Here is an 18835-nt window from a genome sequence, read left to right on the forward strand (position 1 = left end):
CGTTCGGGTTGGTTTTGGTATTGCTGTGCTGAGCCGGTCGCCTTTTGCTGCCGTTAGCCCTTCGCTTTCGCCGCTCCGTGCACGGTGCCAAAGCCGCTGGTATCCTTCTGGGGCGAAGAAATAAAAGCAAAATCCCCTCTTAAAAAAAAATGCCCTCCAAAAACTTGTCCTCCCACCGGCTGGCTGCTCTTCCAGGGAGGTTTGCGCTCTAGCACGTGCCAATATCCTCGTCCATACGCTGCACGCAGCCATGGCATTGGCATTTTAAAACTTTTTTGATAGCTTTTATTACTTCAGCGACGTAGAAGCCGGCGCATCAGCACAAACCGGTGCGACTTAAGGAAAAAAATAATACTAATGCTGCAATAATAGGTGCTGTAAATTAATTCAAAGGCTGTTTGTTATTGCGATTCTCCTGGTTCGGCCTCCAGGGAGAAGGAGCCCGTCGCCTGGAAGTTTTCGCGGTCGGCGCGTGTCCCGCCGCGGGCTGGTCGACGTCGCCCCCCGGGACTGCGCGACCGCTCCTGTGTCGCTCCTTCTGCCCGAGGGCGACGGCTGAAACGGCTGCGCCCCCGTTCTCGCTGGTTCGAATGAGCTGAGCAAAAGGAAAGAACTCAGACTGCCCAAAATGGTGAGGTGGATAGCCTACTTTACCTCTTTTATGCAACTTTTATATTGTATCTGCTGATGGGGGGGAAAAAATCCCTTGCTGTAGTATGGAGAGAAATTACCGCTTACTGAGAAATACGCTGCAGCGCTCTGGTGGTTCTGCTTGTTGGCGCTCGCTCGCTGGGGACTCTGCAGGTCCAGCGTGTTTCCTTTCGAATAGAGCGTTTGAAATGAGTAGTTCGGGTCAGAAGCCAATGTTCTTCTTGCTCCACGCAGCTCCGGGGTTTATACGGTTTCACAGGTGCTACTACATTCGTTTTCTTTAAAATTCAGTCGTGGCTGCTCGCTTTGGGCACCGAGCCGCCCCGCGCGCAGGGCAGGGCAGGAGCGTTCGTCCGGGCTCGTTCGTCCACGCTCCGGCGTGGATTTAGCAGGAGGGCGAGTGACTCCCCGAGCAGTTTGCAGGGGTCTGCGTCCCTGTGAAAGCCGAGGCTGAGCCTGGCGGGAAAGGTCTGGATGGATACCGGTGTGAGACATTGCAGCCTCGTCTTATGTGTTGCTTTTATATAGGTTTCTATGTCTTATGTGTAAGAACGTTCTGCCCCAGGTATTGGAGAGACATAACTTAGCTTTTAAGCATTATTCCTAGGCATGGTAACCGGCTAACCTCTTTTTCTCAGGGGTTATTCTAAAATATTTTCGAGTATAGCAGAGGAGGTGTCTCGCTCTCGCTCCGTGGTCTGTTTGCCAGAGCGCTGCAGTTAGGCTGCCAGCTGCCATAACGTCCTGCAAGGTTTGTAACGTTTCCCGAGTGAACTGGTCGATCATAAAGCGTTTAATTAGATCTCAGTCCTTAACTGAGTTCTGGTGGCTAGACCCAAGGGGAGGATCCTGCCTCTCGGCAGGTTTATTGAGATTTTAAGAGAAGCACAATTAAGTCCAGAAACGTGCAACCACAGGACCGCGGGGCAGGTTTCCTGGTGTAGTATCGCCCCCTCCTCGGTGGGGTTGTTACCTCCTGCCCCCACGCCCTGGAAGCCTTTTGGGACAGCTGCAACCAGAAAAGGAATAGATAAATTTCTAGAGGGGGCGGAAAATGGTATTTTCCAGAGGACTGTATTGCAAGGGCTTGCCCCAAAGCCCGCTGCCCCTTGCAAAAGGGCTCTGGCCAAGCTCGCCGGCGCTCAGGTCCAGGGCCGGGCCTCCGGGGCTGCAGGTGCCGGGAGATGCTCCAGCCCGGGCAGCCGCTGCCCATTGCGGTCCCGCTCCTGGGGGCTCCCTCGCTTCAAGCATCCCCTCTCCAAAACCCCGGCCCAGCCCAGGGCAGGCGCCCTCGCGAGAGCCCCGCCGTGCACTGGGTGAGCTGCTCCTTCTCCGCGGGGGTGAGGAGCCCCCGGCGTAGGCCACGTAGATCACGAACGCCATCTCGATGTTCACGGCCTCCCCATGCATCAGCAATGGTAAAACCTGCTGAAACACAACAAAGGCAGATGGGGGAGGAAAAGGGTTCGCAGGCAGTAAATAATTAGGTTTTTTTCTAAAAGTACTCATGAAAATTAATATTCAGCTCACAGCAGTAGAAGCAGGAATGTGCTAGATATTAGGATCTTATGATTTATGGGTCGCAGAGGAAGATCTCTTTTACACATGATTAATTGCATGTAAAATCTCCCATAGAGACCCAGAATCTAATTCTTCTCCTATTCACATTGCTGACGAAGAGCACAATGGGATGGAGAAAAAAACCTCTGAATTTTGCATAAGGTCTAGTCCTCCCCCCTCATTCCTCAGCGGCAATTTCTCCCGTGTAATAAGGCCTATGGTCTTCATGCTTTGCAATATTTGCACTGTAATAGCTCATGTTGTTGGTCATGTTATGGTGATGTCTAGGGGCTTCCCTGAAATCTGATGTCCTTTGTGATTTGGAAAATGTCTAAATGTCTAGTAAAGAAAAAAATGTGAGGCTTTTGGTCTAAATATGAAACATGGATGGACATGTGATTTTTTCATGATGCTTATTGAAAACTTTTTTTTTTTGGACAGATGTTGCAATATAAAGTCTGTCACTCACCATTTCCAGCTCTGGGCTTATAAGGTGACCAAAATCAACCCATCTGTCCAGACCATCCTCCCAGAGACTGGGAGCCAACTCTTCCAACATGGTTTCGATGGCAATTCTGGTGGTCTGGAGTGCAGCATCCCCACGGCCGGCAGAGTCACTGAAACTTGGTGTCCAGAGAGTATTTTCCATGGCTCTTGAGCAAGTCAGACAACCCTTTGTGTTTCATGAGTGCCATCTAGGAAAAAGAGCATAAAAATGTAGTTGAAAATAATTATGTGATCCTTGTACATGCTGTTGAAAACTTTGAGTGTTTCAATAGACTGGACTATAATATAATGGTGTGCGCTAGCAAAGAAATTCCTGTACTTGCTTGGTGTGAGGGCAAGTTCTACCTATGCAATTTGAAAAAAATATTTCTGTAGGCACAGTTTCTGGTTAGCATGTGCATGGGGCTGCAGGAGTAGGGAGGAAGTACAGGTTTGTGGTATATTCAGCAGATACCATCCTGCAGTTTGGTCCCCATTCGGGAGATGTTCCTCCTATGCTTGTATTTTAGCAAATTTATATGGGATTCAGTGTGTTCTTGCTTTCTGACATGGTAACCTGCATGCAAGCCTCTCTCCTCTGAGTCTCTAGGGAATATGACTTGGTGGTGTTATACATGTTGTTGTCACCTATGGTAAGTGAAGATGTAAGCAAAAAGGAGTGTGGAAATGCCCAGTGGGGCTGTGGCAAAATGGCAGAGATGATGGGAACGCTGCAGGACGAGTACCCTCACTGCCAGCCAACCCTAACCACCCTGTGGGTTTTCTACAGGCTCCAGCAGCCCAGCAGGTAGTTTGTAATGGGCTTTGACTATCTGTGTACCTGCTTGTAAAATCAGGATTGCTTCAGCTGAACGGTGGGCATCCCCAGGATAACTCACACCTAGCCCTTGGGATTGCGTTTTGTAGGAGGGAAGGTGGGAAAGAACCATGATATGGGGAATATGAGGGTTCAGAAGGGTTTTGTTATTACAAGAATGGATTTGTTCACCCCTTGATTCTAGCATTAAGCTCCCCTTTCAATGGGGAACAGCGACCAGTCCTTGGTGCCTGCCAGCCGCCCCCAGGTACCCTGGGGAGTTTGCACTGCACAAGCACCCAAGAGTGCTGCTGATGAATTCATATTTAATACATTTAAATAGCTTGAAGTCTGCTTTATCAAAAGTTCTCTTCAGGCATAAAACCATTTACTGTGCGCTTCCACTGGTATTTTTAGAAGTCGAATTTGTCTCACAGGAGATTGATTGACCCCATTTGATGTACCTCGTGAGGTAGCTGCAAAAATGATCTTGCAGATTATGAACAATCCCTAATATAGTAAGCCTCAAATTCTCTGACATCAGTTTATTTAAGTGTGCTGTGGATCAGTCTGAATAGGAAGCTGCTTTCTTCCCTGGTTCTGCCCTTTGCCTGCATCTGGCCTTGAGTTTTGGTGTTTACAGAATTAGCACTAAGCATGATACGTAAGGGATGTTTTAACAAGTCTGGAAGTTGTAAAATATATATATGAGCTCAATAAGAGTTGATAGTACCAAAGTAGCCTTGAAGGCCCACCTCTAGTATCTATAAGGCAATTTATACAAGGCCATGGATGCCAATGGAGAGCTCCCCAATGCTTCAGATTTAAAAACTGCAGCTGCAAAAAGCTCAGACCTTTAAAATTTCATCAAGGCCATTGGAGATGTGTCGCCGAGGAATACTTTGAAGGATCTATCCAGAAAACTAGCTACTGGAGGAGTGTAGCCTCCAAGCTTGTTCTTGCACTGGAGGAAATTCACCCCATTCTTTGCCCTCACACTGGCGTCAATGTAGGACAGGAGGGTGGGGGTGCGTCTTCTGTAGAGCGACACTGCGAGCCCTACAATATCCAGGCAAACTCCTCCTCTGATGGCGATGATGGGCTCTGTTTGCCTGTCAATGCTGAAGGTCTGAACTTCTTGCAAGATGTTCAAGACCAAATCCATGGATTTCGTTTCTTTGGTGGTAGGCAGGGCAAGGATTTTGTATTGAATGTTATTCTCTTCGAAGTACTGTCTCACTTTGGAGCCATAAAGGTCATCGACTACTTCATCCATGACAATAAAACGCCTCAGCTTCATTTTGCTACTGGTGGCCAGCTCTAGTTGCTGGGGGACAGTAATGTGACCCCAAAGGAGAGTGGTGTTAGAGGGATCCAAAATGTTGTACGTCTCTACCACTTTGTAGCAAAAATAGATGGGAGCTTCAATCGTCCAGGAAATCCCGCCTTCGGAAACACATTCACCTCTGCCAAGGATCAGAAAACACAGTTTGAAATCATTGTATTCTCCTTTTGTACTTTGTGCGCCTGAATTAGTTTAAGGATCTAGCCACCAGGGCCTGGGATCATGCAGTTTCCCTTTAGGGTTAGCCACTTCTCTGTGAAGGCGGTGCAGGTCTTCACAACAGACTCTCAGGGGGACCTGGGGTGGTGGAAGATACATATTAAGAGCTGCCTTGCTTCAGCACTGGAGTGGCCCACCCGCGTTTCAATGAAAAGTCAAATGGCTTAACATCTACACGATAAAGATATAACGGAGACCTTGCATGGCTGGAGAGGTAAATCGTTTCCCTCCTAATTTACTCCTTTGTCAATAAAACAGTAGAAAACCTTAGACCAATCGTTTCAGCTTTCCGAAAGGGCATGGAGAAGAAATTGTCAAAGTTTTTCAAAGCGTCTAAGAAGCAAATGTCTACTGCCCAGTAGATCTGGGTGAATAGAATTGATTTATTCCTGTCTGTGTGTCTACGCATGCCTGCGCACACACTACAAAATCGTATCTCTACAACCCTCCAGTTGGAATTGGGGGTCACCTTATCTCAAAAGAGATATGATAGAAAGAGGAAGTGTTCCCAGGCGGGAAAAAGAAAATGATTTGAGAGTTGGGAAAAATTTCCATACTGGGCTGAGCCCACTGGAGTTTTAAAGGATAAACAAAATCTTATAAAGATGGCATATAGTATATAGTATATGGCTAAAACAGCGAAGAAACCACACAGTAATCTAGTTATTACTTTTCCTTTTGGGAGGTGGGTGCCAGGGAAAAACAATTTGTAGGTTTCTTCTGGCTTTTTTACTTTGTTGGAAATTGAGAAAAGAAATTGAAAGAGATAGAAAAAAAAAAGACAGAATTAACCCCCTCAATGTATTTTATATGAAACCTCTTCTTGAGCTGTGTTTGGATAAAAATTGAAAGTTTCTGTGAACCTTCACCTTATTTTTTGAATGAACAGATGGCTCGCTGGCAATCAAATTTCCTTTTACACGTACCTCCACTTCCTCTTATAGGTCTAACTAGGTGTTTTTCTGATTTCTTTGATACCAAATTGTCTTTAAATCTGGTCCTAACTTTTGTAGGAGTTGAACAAAAAAGGTGGGGATTTATGCCTTCCAGAAAATTTCTTCTGGGCTTTTAAAATGCAATATTACAACAAGCATCATTGCGGACATCATAATGCATTATAGCTGTAACTTAACTGTATGTGCATCCATCTCCAGGATGTAACCCTTAAGAGATAGGAACATTTTAAATGTTGCTTAGTGGAATCAGTTTTGTGTGTTGGCCAGCACAACAGCTAGCACCTATTGCTGTGCACCTGCTGTATGAAAATGCAAGTGAATTTGAGGCTGAACATACCATTGTGGTGACGAACCCACTGACCTGGCTGAGAAGACAGTTAGACTTGATGGTATTAAAACATGAATATTACAAATACTGGGAAAAAAAAGATATGCAAAATACAGCCCTGTTAAGGAGGATTGCATCACCAAAGGGGACACCGTGTTCTAATGAAAAGGGGGATCCTGTGATTAAAGGATAATTAACTGGAGAGATGTAATATCTCAAAGAGCTGTATTTCTCTCTGGGGGAAAACTTGTCTCTCTCCTCTGTCTGAAGTAGCGTTAGATGACTTCCACAGTTTGAAAAATGTGCTATGCTTTTGCTCCTGTCAGTGACTTTTACTACTGTGTTTATTTTTTCCATCTAGGCATTTCATTTACCTGAAACTGCCTCTCTATAAATGCATCCTTCTCATATGACTGTGTGTGAGCTTTTGCATGCAAAGAATACATGTGTGCACAGGAAAAATAAAAAAGTCCAAGTGCAGCATTCAGAAGTTCCGCACAGGTTTTTCAGAGGTTTAAAGAAACTCCCCATCTACAATATGAATAAAATTCATGCTGTTGATAAAACATCCTCTGTGACTGGACCTATCTGTGCCAAGCAGAATGGCAGCCACCTTAGCTGTGCTGCCACACTTGCCCCCGTTTAGACGCCCGGCAGGATGAGCTGTGGCTGGGAACGTACACTTAATGGTGGTGGGCTTCAGTCGCAACAGCGTGCGAGAACGTCTTCCACCTGAGATGTGGCCCAGCGGCAAGAGAAAGCAATATGGCTAACTAGAGTCGTCCAGTGTAATCATGAATTAACAGTGGGTTCCTATACTTACATCTTAGCTTCAGAGAGAGTTATCTTGCCCTTGCAGTCGGATAAGGCTTCTCCCTTCTTGATTCAGCACCGCGTGCTTTTGACTCACATGAGCTGGAAGTCCGTCTGCCGGGGCCTCTCCGGCAGGGCTGCTGGGGCAGTTGTTGCGAAGACCTCTTCAGACACCGGCATTTTTCTCGAAGGTAAAATCTCCATGCTAAGAGATTGCACCTAACTGGGTGATTTGAGATGCTTTTTAAAGGCTCCAGTTTGACCAGACTTTGGAAGGGGAGGTCTCATCTGTACAGGAGAAAACAGTTACAAAACAAGGATTATCTAACCTAGGGATGTAAGTTAGGGGTGGTAAGACCATTAGAAGACACATGCAAGAACCAGGATAGGGTTGTATAACCAGCTAGTTTTATAATGCTTAGGAAATACAATAGGAGTGCGTAAACTAACTTCCGACATGATGCCCTACAGCAAATTTAACGTTATGAAAGACAATTTGTGTGAATCTCAGAAGCTGTTCAGGAACTCCTTTGTGGTGTGGAGTCTCTGATGTGGCTGGGCTCTAACCCGCTCTTACGAGGGCGAGACAGCATCAGGAGTGTGGGGATGGGATTGACACAAGCAGTTTAAACCTCTTTTGAGCTCACATTCTCAGGATTCGCTTTTGTTGAGAAATGGAATGATTTTTTAAAAAAAACTTTTTAACTTTTGCTGTTGGCTTAAAAAGAATAACCAGAGAGAGTTTGCTGCCTGACCCTGCTGTTCATGGCATCAGTAGAGTTTTGATTAGTATGCACAGCTTTCCGTGGGACTTTGCTGAAGTGCTGAAGTTTTCTTACAGTGGAATTGTTTCAAAATTAGCAATGTGGTCTAGGTAATGGGACCTCAGTCTTTCCCTGCCCCTGGGCTCCCAAGCTTTTCTGCAGTCTTTATTTAATTGTTGCATTAAGATGATGCTTTTACTAAAAAAAAAATATCTTGTTATCTTATAGATATAAATTATCTTATATTAAAGCTTATTATCTTAGGTAATGTATATAAATAGCTCCACAGATGAGCATACAAGGATGGGCCATATGGTACTGTCTCTTATAGTATGTTGAGGTTCGTCTGAAATGGCTTTCTCAGGGTAGGTGTACAAGGAGCTCTTGCCATCGTGACCAGAGTGTGTGATGCAGTATCACACAAAAGGAAAATCTGCTGCTGCTTTGCCGAGGAGCTCCCCCAGCTCGACTGATGAGGAGGGAAGGTGAGCGTCCCCCCGCGAGGGGCTCAGCAGTGAGCTTCTCTCTCCTCACTTGTCCTTTCACGTCTTTAGGAGAGACCAGGCAGCCAGCTCTCCTCCAGGGCATTCAGTGAGACTTCTTCTCTCTGCCCCTGTGGCACATTGACAGGCAGGTTGGGCTCGCATAAAGAGGACAGATTTCCTCCTCTCCATCAAACGATGGTGTGACCGAGGTGCAGGGAAGCAGAGGTGAGCCCCTTACACCGTTGGCCTGGACACACCGCCCCTGACAGCAGCCCAGAGCCCTGCTCCCCATAGAATTCAGAGATGCACAATCCACCTTTCTGTATGATCTTCCTGCTAGGGCATTTAGAGGGCCCCAGGCCCTGGGTTTAGCTTGCCACATCAAACGCTCCCTTGGCATAAAGTTGTGCTTGCTAAGCACAGAGGAGGATCTTGCTTTGATTTCACCAACAGTGCCCAAAGGTACAAATCCATCTTTGCTTTCTCCTTGGCTGTTTTTCTGAAAGCTGTCCTTGTTCATAAACAAAGATCAAGAAAACTGAAAACAGGTGTAAAACCAGAGACTGGAAAATTTGTTCTTCAAGAGCCCATAGAACAAGACCTCTCTCTCATTGAGTCGAAGACTTAATTGAAGCTGAGCTCATTTAGGAACCTAGACTTATCCCAAATTTAGTTTGGGGAAAAGCTACAAGAAAAAACCTCTAAAGCTGTTTAGCCCTGCTCCAGGGAGAGTTACTTGATTAGTGTTAATAACTCCTAAGGTCTAGCTCTCACTGCTTGTTTCATCTCTAGACAGCAGAGTGCTTTCCAGAGAGGACAGACTATTATCCCCATTTTACGGAAAGGGACAATAGAGTCACCAGAGTAGAAGCAACTTGTCCAAAGTCACCTCCAAAGCTAGTGGTGGGAGGATTAGATGAAATAGTAAACCCCTTATGCTGTCTGTTTACAAAATACGCATCTAAAATTTTAACTCCTAATCCAAACACAATTTGCATTGCTTTCCACAGCAGCTGCAGGGCCTAATTCAGTTTGTTGTTTACTAAACCATATGCTGGGGTAATCTTAGGTATGCAGGGAAGTCTGTTCTTTTTGTCTTGTTTATTTGTTTTGATTAATAGCAATCTACAGAGTGTTGGGACTTATTTTATTTGTTTTTCTTTTTAGTGGGCATTTTGTTATTTTCCATTTATATTTTCCTATTCTGTTCTGGGAGGCATCAAAATGTCTTTTGTTTCATTTTAGAAGTTGATAAATTGGCTTTCCAATGTCTGTTGTCTTGTGATAGGCAGCAACTGCCACATCCTTGCATCGTCCGTCCTCCACCAGCTTTGCTAGCAGAAGGGGTTCGTCAGTGAGCCAGGACTTGAACGTGGACACCGACAGCAGCGATACTTGTGGCGAAGAAGAAGAGCTAAGAGACTGTGGTCAGAAATTCAGCTTGGCAACTGGGTCAAGGTATCCGCGTGACTCACACCCTGTGCCTCAGCTCGCCCGAGAGGGAAGGGATCACATGAACGCAGCTGTAGCACTTCCCCTGGGCAGGAGATGAGGAGGCCAAACGTGTCAGCTGTGGTCCAGTCACTTAATGCTCTCCTGGAAAACATCTCAGATCCTCCAGTGCCGCAGTGACCCAGAAGGATGACAGTGAAATGGGCATCCTTTGGGCCCTGCTGAAGGGGCTGCTGAGAGCTTTGCAGGGAAGACCGACTCCACCAGGCCACCTGGGCCTCATCTGCGTCAGTGCCGAGCTTACTTGCCGCACTTTGCAGGTACACTGAGTGGGTCCTTGACTAAATAAGATAGGATGATAAATCAGAGAGATGCAAGATGACATTCTGGTTAGGGCCAGCCCATATTTCCTCATTAACTTCAGTTTATGTTTCATCTGCACAAAGAGGAGACGGACAGCTGAACTCATCTCCATTACACGCTCTTTAATTTCTGGGTTTTAATTCCTCATTAGTTTTTTCTAAGTGAAGTCAGATGCAGGCCTGGCTGGGAGAGGGGATCTCTTCTGTGAGTTATTTCTGTGGTTGAAAAGTAGATGTAGATGCTAGAAGGTGAACATCCCCTCAGGGTGCTACCTCTGTGCTGCGACGGGTGACCTCCTCTTTCCTTCTGCGCTTGTCTGACCTGCACTGCTTTAGCGGCAAGGGGGTTAAGTCTTCCACTTTTTTAGAGAAGATGAGTCTGTTTTTCAGTCTGAAGGTACAAAATGCCATATAGGCCTAAGGCTGCAAAGATTTAATTCTACTTTTGGAGCCGCGTGTCCTGCTGTCAGACGCTCTCAGCTCCAAACGCAGCTGAACTCTGGCCCTCCAGCCCCACTCCGCCCAGACTCTTTCTGATTTTATTATGCGCCAGAAATGCCTGATTCTGGAAAAAGCAGAAGCTGTAACCTCCTCCTATTCAGCTTCCTTGTAAAGCAGGCAGCCTGTGCCCTCAGCATCCAACCAGCAAGGTGTTGGGGACCATCCTGCTGACAGCCGGGGTCCATCTGAAAAATTGCCATGCTATCTTTTACAAGAAGCTGCTGGAGGCTTAAGGCAGCCCTTTTCCGCTCTTTAACAGTGGGGCTTGAAGTTTTTCTCTGCTTTGGACCTGACAGCATTTTTCTGCTCTGAGTGAGCTCTCTTTTTTTGCTGTATGTGTGAAAAACAATGATGCAAGATTAGATGGGAACGGGAAATAAGACAAATCTTTCTTCAGGGAAGATCTGTGCATAGATATGTCTGGGGAGTGAACTGCTGTTATCAAGAGAGACGTGGGGAGGCAACCAGGCAATGCAGTTAGTTTAGTGCTTACAAAGGTCCAGCCAGCCAGAGGAGCCACTTTGCCAGGGTTGTGCAAAAACAGATGCTAAAAATGAAGCACTTTTCTGGGAGCAACAAAGGGGAAAAACAAAGTGGCTAAACAAATTTTCATTCACCTTACAGAGACCTGCATCCTTGATGAAAGCTCGCCCGGTCTGGCAGCCCACCACCAGAGCTGCGCTGGCTCGTCAGGCGCTTGCACAAATGAAGGCAATTCTGACCTCTGCCGTTGGCCCAATGCATCATCAGGGCTGTTAAAAATGCAGCGCTTCCTGAAAGGATTGTATAATCTTTGATGTAGAGTTGATCTTGGCATGTACCGCATGCTACTTCCCTGCAGTCGTGGTTCGTGGCACCTGCGGCTGGTGTTATAACACGGGTTACAAAAGTGGATGTTGTCTGCCTTGACCTTAGTAAAGCTTTTGAGAGTCTCCTGTAACATCCTCACAGGCAAGCTGAGGAGGTGTGGGCTAGATCGGCAGTGAGGTGGACTAAAGATAGGCTGAATGGCAGAGCTCAGAGGGTTGTGATCAGTGGTGCAAAGTCTAGCTGGAGGCCTGTAGCTAGCGGTGTCCCCGAGGGGTCAGTACTGGGTCCAGTCTTGTTCAGCTTATTCATCAGTGACCTGGATGAAGGGACAGAGTGCACCCTCAGCAGGTTTGCTGACGATCCAAAACTGGGAGGAGTGGCCGATACCCCAGAGGGCTGTGCTGCCATTCAGAGGGACCTCAATAGACTGGAGAGATGGGCAGAGAGGAACCTCATGAAGTTCAACAAAGTGCAGGGTCCTGCACCTAGGGAGGAATAACCCCATGCACCAGTACAGGTTGGGGGTTGACCTGCTGGAAAGCAGCTCTGCTGAGAAGGATCTGGGAGTGCTGGTGGGCGACAAGTTGACCATGAGGCAGCAATGTGCCCTTGTGGCCAAGAAGGCCAATTGGATCCTGGGGTGCGTCAGGAAGAGCATTGCCAGCAGGTCGAGGGAGGTGATCCTCCTCCTCTACTCAGCCCTGGTGAGGCCACATCTGGAGTACTGCATCCAGTTCTGAGCTCCCCAATACAAGAGGGACATGGAGCTACTGGAGCGAGTCCAGCGGAGGGCTACTAAGATGATTAGGGGACTGGAGCATCTCTCCTATGAGGAAAGGCTGAGAGCAGGATTGTTCAGCCTGGAAAAGAGAAGACTGAGGGGGGATCTTATCAGTGTGTATAAGTATCTGAAGCGAGGGTGTAGAGAGGATGGGGCCAGACTCTTCTCAGTGGTGTTTAGCAATAGGATGAGAGGCAATGGGCACAAACTGAAACACAGGAACTTCCATCTGAATAGATGGAAAAACTTCTTTACTGTGAGGGTGACTGAGCACTGGAACAGATTGCCTAGAGAAGCTGTGAAGTCTCCATCCTTGGAGATGTTCAAAAGCCATCTGGACAGGGTCCTGGTCAATGTGCTTTAGGTGACCCTGCTTGAGCAGGGGATTTGGAGTAGATGATCTCCAGAGGTCCTGCCAACCTCAACCGTTCTGTGGTTCTGTGATTCTGTGAAAACAGCTGGAGCTAAATCTCTCTCTTTTTCTTTTTTTCCTCCCTGATTGGCAGGAGAACCTTGACTTACTCGCACAGGAGTGAAACATGCTAATTACTAAAATCAGACACAGATTATAAATTTGTTTTTCCCCCTGCATTAGTAACAAAGGCTTAGTGTGCTTGGCAGCAAGGGAGACCGTGGACTCTAGGAGAAGGAGATCACAACCCTCTGCACTCTCCTGCCGTAAGGAGACGCTTAGCTGGGAAGCAGTAAATGCTCAGCTGTGAAAAGGCAACATGTTGTTGCACAACACGTAGCTGGGCTGAGGAATTTGCTGATGTCAACAAACTAACAAGATGCAGAAAAGGGTTAGTTATTTCTGTACTTGCAATTAATTATAAAATCGCTGAAAAAGATTTAAGCCGCCCCTGACGGTGAGATATCAGCATGAGATGTAAATCAGGGACTGCTATATCCGTCCTAAATCTGCCTACCTCATATGTCTGGTTGGGCTCCTGCCACAGACATGATGCTGTCTAGATGACCTCCAAGTCTGGTCCCAACTTGTGGTTCCCATGTAAAATATACATATATTTTATGTTCCTGTCTGTGATTTTTTTTTTTTTTTTTTTTTTTGGTGTGCATGGTTTGGATAATGAAAATCAGTGAAGTTGACCAAAAGACAGCAGTGGGAATTCATCTTAGTAGCTACAGAAAGTTCAGATACTCTGCTCTGAAGAGCAGACCTTTTGGGAAGTTTAGCCCTTTCCCAATTCCCAAAGAAATGAGTTTATTCATGTGGCACCTCTTGGTGACAGGGGAAGAAGTGGGCCCCAGCAACTGGAAACTGTGGTGCTCGCCTGATGACCACGTCATCTGCTCAACCTCATTTCACCTTTGTGTGTCGAGGGTTTTTGTAGGAGACACTCAAGTAGTCGCATCAGTGCCCCAGTCCCCCATGGCTATGTGTTGTCCAGTTCCCTATCTCCAGCCAGCTATGCTGGCTTTACATATCCATCTCGGCTCTACCCCTCAATGTTCAGTCTGAGAAGACATAAAAAAAAAAACCCTCCTGTCATACTATTGCTTGGCTAGAAGCTGGCGCCAGACCATTGTCAAGACAGTGCTAGGACACCAACAAGACCCAGTGTTTAGAGAATATGCTCAAGGAGGCATTTTAGTTTAAGTAGACAGGAAAGAAATGGAGAATTGGAGAAGTCAGAGGCATGTGTGCATCTCCAGTTTGCAGATTGATCCTTTAACGATCTTCTGATTAGAAGTAATTGCTGAAAAATGCTGTTGCATTTGCGTTCAGTACAGGCTTTCTCAACAGTGGGTTGCAAGGGGGCTGTCTGTGCAAGGTGTTGCTCTGCCAGGAGGTCATGGAGCGGCTGGGTGTGCTGTACCACATCTGAGACCCTGCCAGAAACCCATCCCGGGGTGAGGGGGAGTGGTGCCCTCAGGAGCAGCTGCCCTGCACAGACAGGGCTTTGCCCCAGTGGCCCTGGGCTAGTCCGGGCCGGTCTGCCAGAGAAAACATGTCCTTGACTGTCACTCTTCTTGCCCCTGTCTGTCTTCTGCAGCTTTTCTATCACAGGGAATAAAACATTGCCGCGGGCAATCTGCTCCACCCTGTTATATGTACAAATTGCTTGTCTTGCGTCTTTGAAATCTGCTCTCATCCGGTGCTTTCATAACACAGCATGCATTTTGACACTTGAAGACCGGGAGAGCTTTTCTGAAATGTGTCTCGCTCTGCAGGTCTGTAATTCCTTGTTTCAGGGGCTGGGCTCTTCCCCTCACCTGGGTCCGTCATTTCATTTCTACCATGTGTCACTAGAGGTCTCGAGGTTTTCCGCGGTCTTGAGATATAGCACCACTGGGTACAACACAGTGGGTAGCATTGCTTCCACCTTTCCAGACTGATCTCTGAGATGTTTCTACAGCCTCTGAAGTGCTAACATGTTGTTGTGTTGTGCATAACTGTTTCTTTCTACCTAACAAAATTGGCTTTTGGCAGCATCCGGTTTGTGAGAAGGCTCTGGGAGTATTCACCACGGGCTAGTCCTTCGCCCTGATGGGGATTCAAAGTTTGACATCTGCTACATGGGACTGACCAGTTTGAGCATCATTAATTGTTTGCCCCTTGGAAAGCAGGAGGCTCAAGATGGTCTGTGTCTGCCGTGAGCTGTTGCTGCAGGTTCAAGTCAGAAAACGGGTTAGGAGGTTGCATCACTGCCAGGGCTCCTTCTGTGTCATCTGCTTAAAAGCATTTGTTGATGAGTTTCTTTGATTTTATGCCACCATGGATTAGACACAAAAATCTGTTATCTGAGCATTTGTCAGTTTGGCTGCATTAGGACAGGTGTAATTGATCTTTTGGGCATGAGCATTGTTGGCTCCCCCTGTGGATTATACGCAAAGCAGCCTCTGTGGTACAAACACATGTGGGGATGACGTGCATCCAGTTTGCATCCGGTTAGTGGAGAGCCTCCTTTTGGCCAAACTAGTGGTGCCTACATGTCTCATGCTGAGAGGATCTGCCCGTTTCTGCAAGAGTGGTTTGAGACATGCTCTGTGTTTTCCTAGGAAAAGTTGAAACAACCTAAAGAAGCTGGTTTCATTTGCAGTTACTCTGAGTGTTCAGCATTTATCCTAGAGCTTCAAAAATGGAATTTTTTTTTTGAGATAATCTAATTGCTTTCCTTTCAGAAAAGAATCAGTAGTGGGGGAAAAAAAAGAGAAGAAGATACAGGAGATTGAAAATAAATGAGAAATATGATATGTTTCAGTTTTAAAAGGTTTCCATCACAAGCCCTATGAAAAAAGACACTTTTTTTTGTCCAAATTCTTCTAACTTGGACTTTTGCAGACTTGAGCAGTTACAAAATTGCTATTCTTCCTTTCATTTTCCATTTCAGAAACCCCAGCTGGACTCATTGCTGAGAACCTTCTTAAAGCCAAAGAACTAGCCCTCGACAACTCATGTGTTCCTGAACAGCTGAAGAATTACTTACAAAAAGCTCTTGATGTTGCTCTTGGACTAGACCCCTACCTGGACGCAATGGCAACTGCAAAGAGGTACGGATTCTCCTTTGTAACCACGTGTTTTTTTCTTGTGATGGTGTGAATATGTTCTTAAATTTTCTGTTCAGAATAGGTCTCAATCATGGAGACCAGTGGAATGAGGAAGAATGAGCGTTATCTGCATCCAAAGACTAAGCCTGTCCCCTGACCTTGTTTTCTTTCTCAGAAACATATAGCAATGTGTGCACAGGCATGTATGTGTGTGTGTGTGTCTATGTGCTTGCGTGACCTTGAGGTGAGGAGGAAAGAACAAAAAGTCCAAACCCTAAATTATGCAAGACTTTCCTCCCGATGGCTACTGACAATGTTTTTCAGTACAATGGTCTGTGTTGGACCATATCCTGCTTAAAAATAAGTAAGCCAGCCTCCACAGAGTTCCCTTCTAAGATCTCGGAGAATGAACCCCTAGATTAAGTTAGTGCTGGTATAAATAAAGAATGAAAAAACCTGCATAAAGACTTCTGGATCCACCCTATAATAGCAGCCTTTATATACAGCTTTTATCTCCAAGTGCTCAGCAAACATTAATTAATCTGCTAACTAAATTACTCTAGTAACTAAACTAATTAATTAAACTAATTTAAGGTATCATTAATTCAGAAGTCCAACTGATACCCTCATTATTCTTTTTTGAGCTACAGTATATTACCCAGCCGTGTGGGGTCTGCTAAACAATTCTCATTTATCAGTGCAAATTTTGATATGTGGAAAAAGCCAGTTCTGTCTAAAATTGACAATGTGTAAACTGTTCCAGGCTGTGGATTACGGGAACGCTGAGTGTTAGTTCTGTTGCTGAAATAATAGCTGATAGTTGTTTGACTTAAGCTAGCTGTATGATAATAGCTATACATTATCTTATTAAAGTTGTTAAAGCATTTGTGAGGGGCAGAAAAGAGGTTATATGAAATGTTCTAGTCTTTAAGTCTTGGATTATCTGAGTGTGTCTGATACGGGTTATGAATTCTTTCTCATTTTACCGAAGAGTGGCGGGGGGAGCAGAGAGGGAAAAAAAAAAAAAGCTCAGATGGCTCTAAATTCTGGCCTGCAGAAGCGTCACCAGCCATTTCTTGTGGTTACTTTCTTCAGACACGGTAATCTAACCTGTCTGGAGGCTATGGACTTCTTCCAGTGATCTATTCTCTTCTCTTCCTAATAAGTACTCTCCTATTTCATCCAAACTCATTGTCACATGCTTGGTTTCTGTAAAATAACATCTGGAGATATACTGCTTTTCTTAGCAGTTTGGGGATAAAAGATTTTTTTTTTGGTTCTGCAAAAACTTTCAAAATTTCCATTTTTACGTCATTCTGCCATGAAACCTTTTTTTATCAGTTTCTTTGTGGGGTATCCAGATTTTGATCATGACCATAATGTTAACCTTTCTTTCCTATTTCAGAATAAGCTGACCTGAACAAGGCCCAGGGGATGCTGGAGGAACCTAAACCAGAGTTACGCTGCAGCAAGAACTCATCTCTGGCAATATGAATGGCAAGTTGGTCAACCAAAATGATAAAATTGCACCAGATTGGAATAAAGGGTGTCAATGAAGTTTGTCATCCCTCTACTCCATCTTGAGTGGGGATAGGATGAATGCCATGGAAATGCCCAGGAAATTTGGAAGATAACTTAAAATGAGAGATAGTATCTTACTGTCGGCATGGCTCTTCCTTTTGTATGAATTCTCCCTGTTCTCCCACCTCCCAGGCCTTCATGACCACTCACGCACATGCTTGTGAGTGCTCACCCGCTCCTTTTCTCTTTAATTCATAGTGCCAGCCCTGCCCATTTAGTGAGCAACAAAGACATCATCATCCTCACTGAAGAAGGGGAAAATTGCGTTGGTTTTGGTTTAGTGGCTGTCTGTTAGAGGTTTACGTGTTTGTGCAGTGGAGGTGGCCTATGGCCAAGTACTGAACTTTTTTTAGAGTAACAATGCTCAGGCTTGTATTCGCATATAAAGCCTATTACACTAAATCTATTCCTAGATTCATTCTTCCCAGATGTTCCCATCTTTTGAGTAATATATCATCACAGTGAAGTACTCTTATAATGTATTACACTAATACATTGTTCGAAGGACACCACTGATGATAAATTTCTTAAATGATGGTGCTGTCTAGGGATAATGACTCTAAGAGCAAATGCAAGGTAATGTAGTGATTTTTTTTTTAATCCTGGTTCCAGAAAGAATATGGAGACATCTTAAAGCCATTTTCATATGGGGGGAATGTTAAAATATGCAATATTTCAAGCACTATTTAACAAGCACTTGAACAATAGCAGCATTGATGATAAAGGTTCTACATTTAAAACCAGTCCCTTTATTCTGTTGTCTTTTAGCTGCATTTTAGATGAAATTTTGTCAGATTCTGTTGTTAAAACCCTATTTTAAAGTGTTTTAAGATGTGATTTTTTTTTTTACATGATCACTTAAAAGGTACATTTAATTTTCATTGTGAACAATGTACCGTCTTTCCTATGGTTTTATTTTTAAAACTTCATTCTTGTCTTTCAACAGGCCAAGGTTTTAGAGTTTTTGTTCATATGATCAGAGCCAGGAAGATTTTATTAATTGGCAAGCTTAAAGGTTACAGTATCCTTGCTATTGCAAAAGAATTGCCAGATGATGGCAAAATCTTTGCATGTGCAGAAGTGCCCTATCTTGGAGTGAACAGCCAAGAAGCATTGCATTATTCTTCAGATGGTAAAAAGATTAGCATGCGAGAGGGACCAATAGCAGACACTTTGGAGGTAAGTCATTTGGAAGGGGGATTCGGGAGCTCTTGTTCAGAGCAGATTAACATGTTTTTGGCAGGTATATTTTGTCCTATTTCCTGCCCACAAAATGCTGGATGGTGACCCTAGTTTGCTCGCAAAAGTGAACACACTCTTGCACTAGGGTTATTTCTTATTCAAGGTAATATATGATGGGACAGCTTTGTCACACAAGATAGTTTTATTCCTTCCTAACTAAAATACCAAA

The 18835-nt window shown here is 45.1% G+C and overlaps 1 protein-coding gene and 1 pseudogene across 1 annotated transcript; one reads left to right on the top strand and one right to left on the bottom strand.

Annotated features, from left to right (window-relative positions):
- Positions 1 to 1894: 1894 nt before the first annotated feature.
- LOC136993221 (2-epi-5-epi-valiolone synthase-like) lies at positions 1895 to 7355 on the bottom strand. The gene is given in 7 exon segments (XM_067303659.1): positions 1895 to 2007; positions 2010 to 2079; positions 2681 to 2828; positions 2830 to 2906; positions 4369 to 4418; positions 4421 to 4980; positions 7186 to 7355. Coding segments are annotated over 7 exon segments (1188 nt in total).
- A 7863-nt stretch (positions 7356 to 15218) lies between these two features.
- LOC106483813 (uncharacterized) overlaps positions 15219 to 18835 on the top strand; it is a 31222-nt pseudogene continuing 27605 nt past the window's right edge.

Source organism: Apteryx mantelli, chromosome 12 (genome assembly GCF_036417845.1).
Source record: "Apteryx mantelli isolate bAptMan1 chromosome 12, bAptMan1.hap1, whole genome shotgun sequence".
Classification (NCBI taxonomy): domain Eukaryota; kingdom Metazoa; phylum Chordata; class Aves; order Apterygiformes; family Apterygidae; genus Apteryx; species Apteryx mantelli.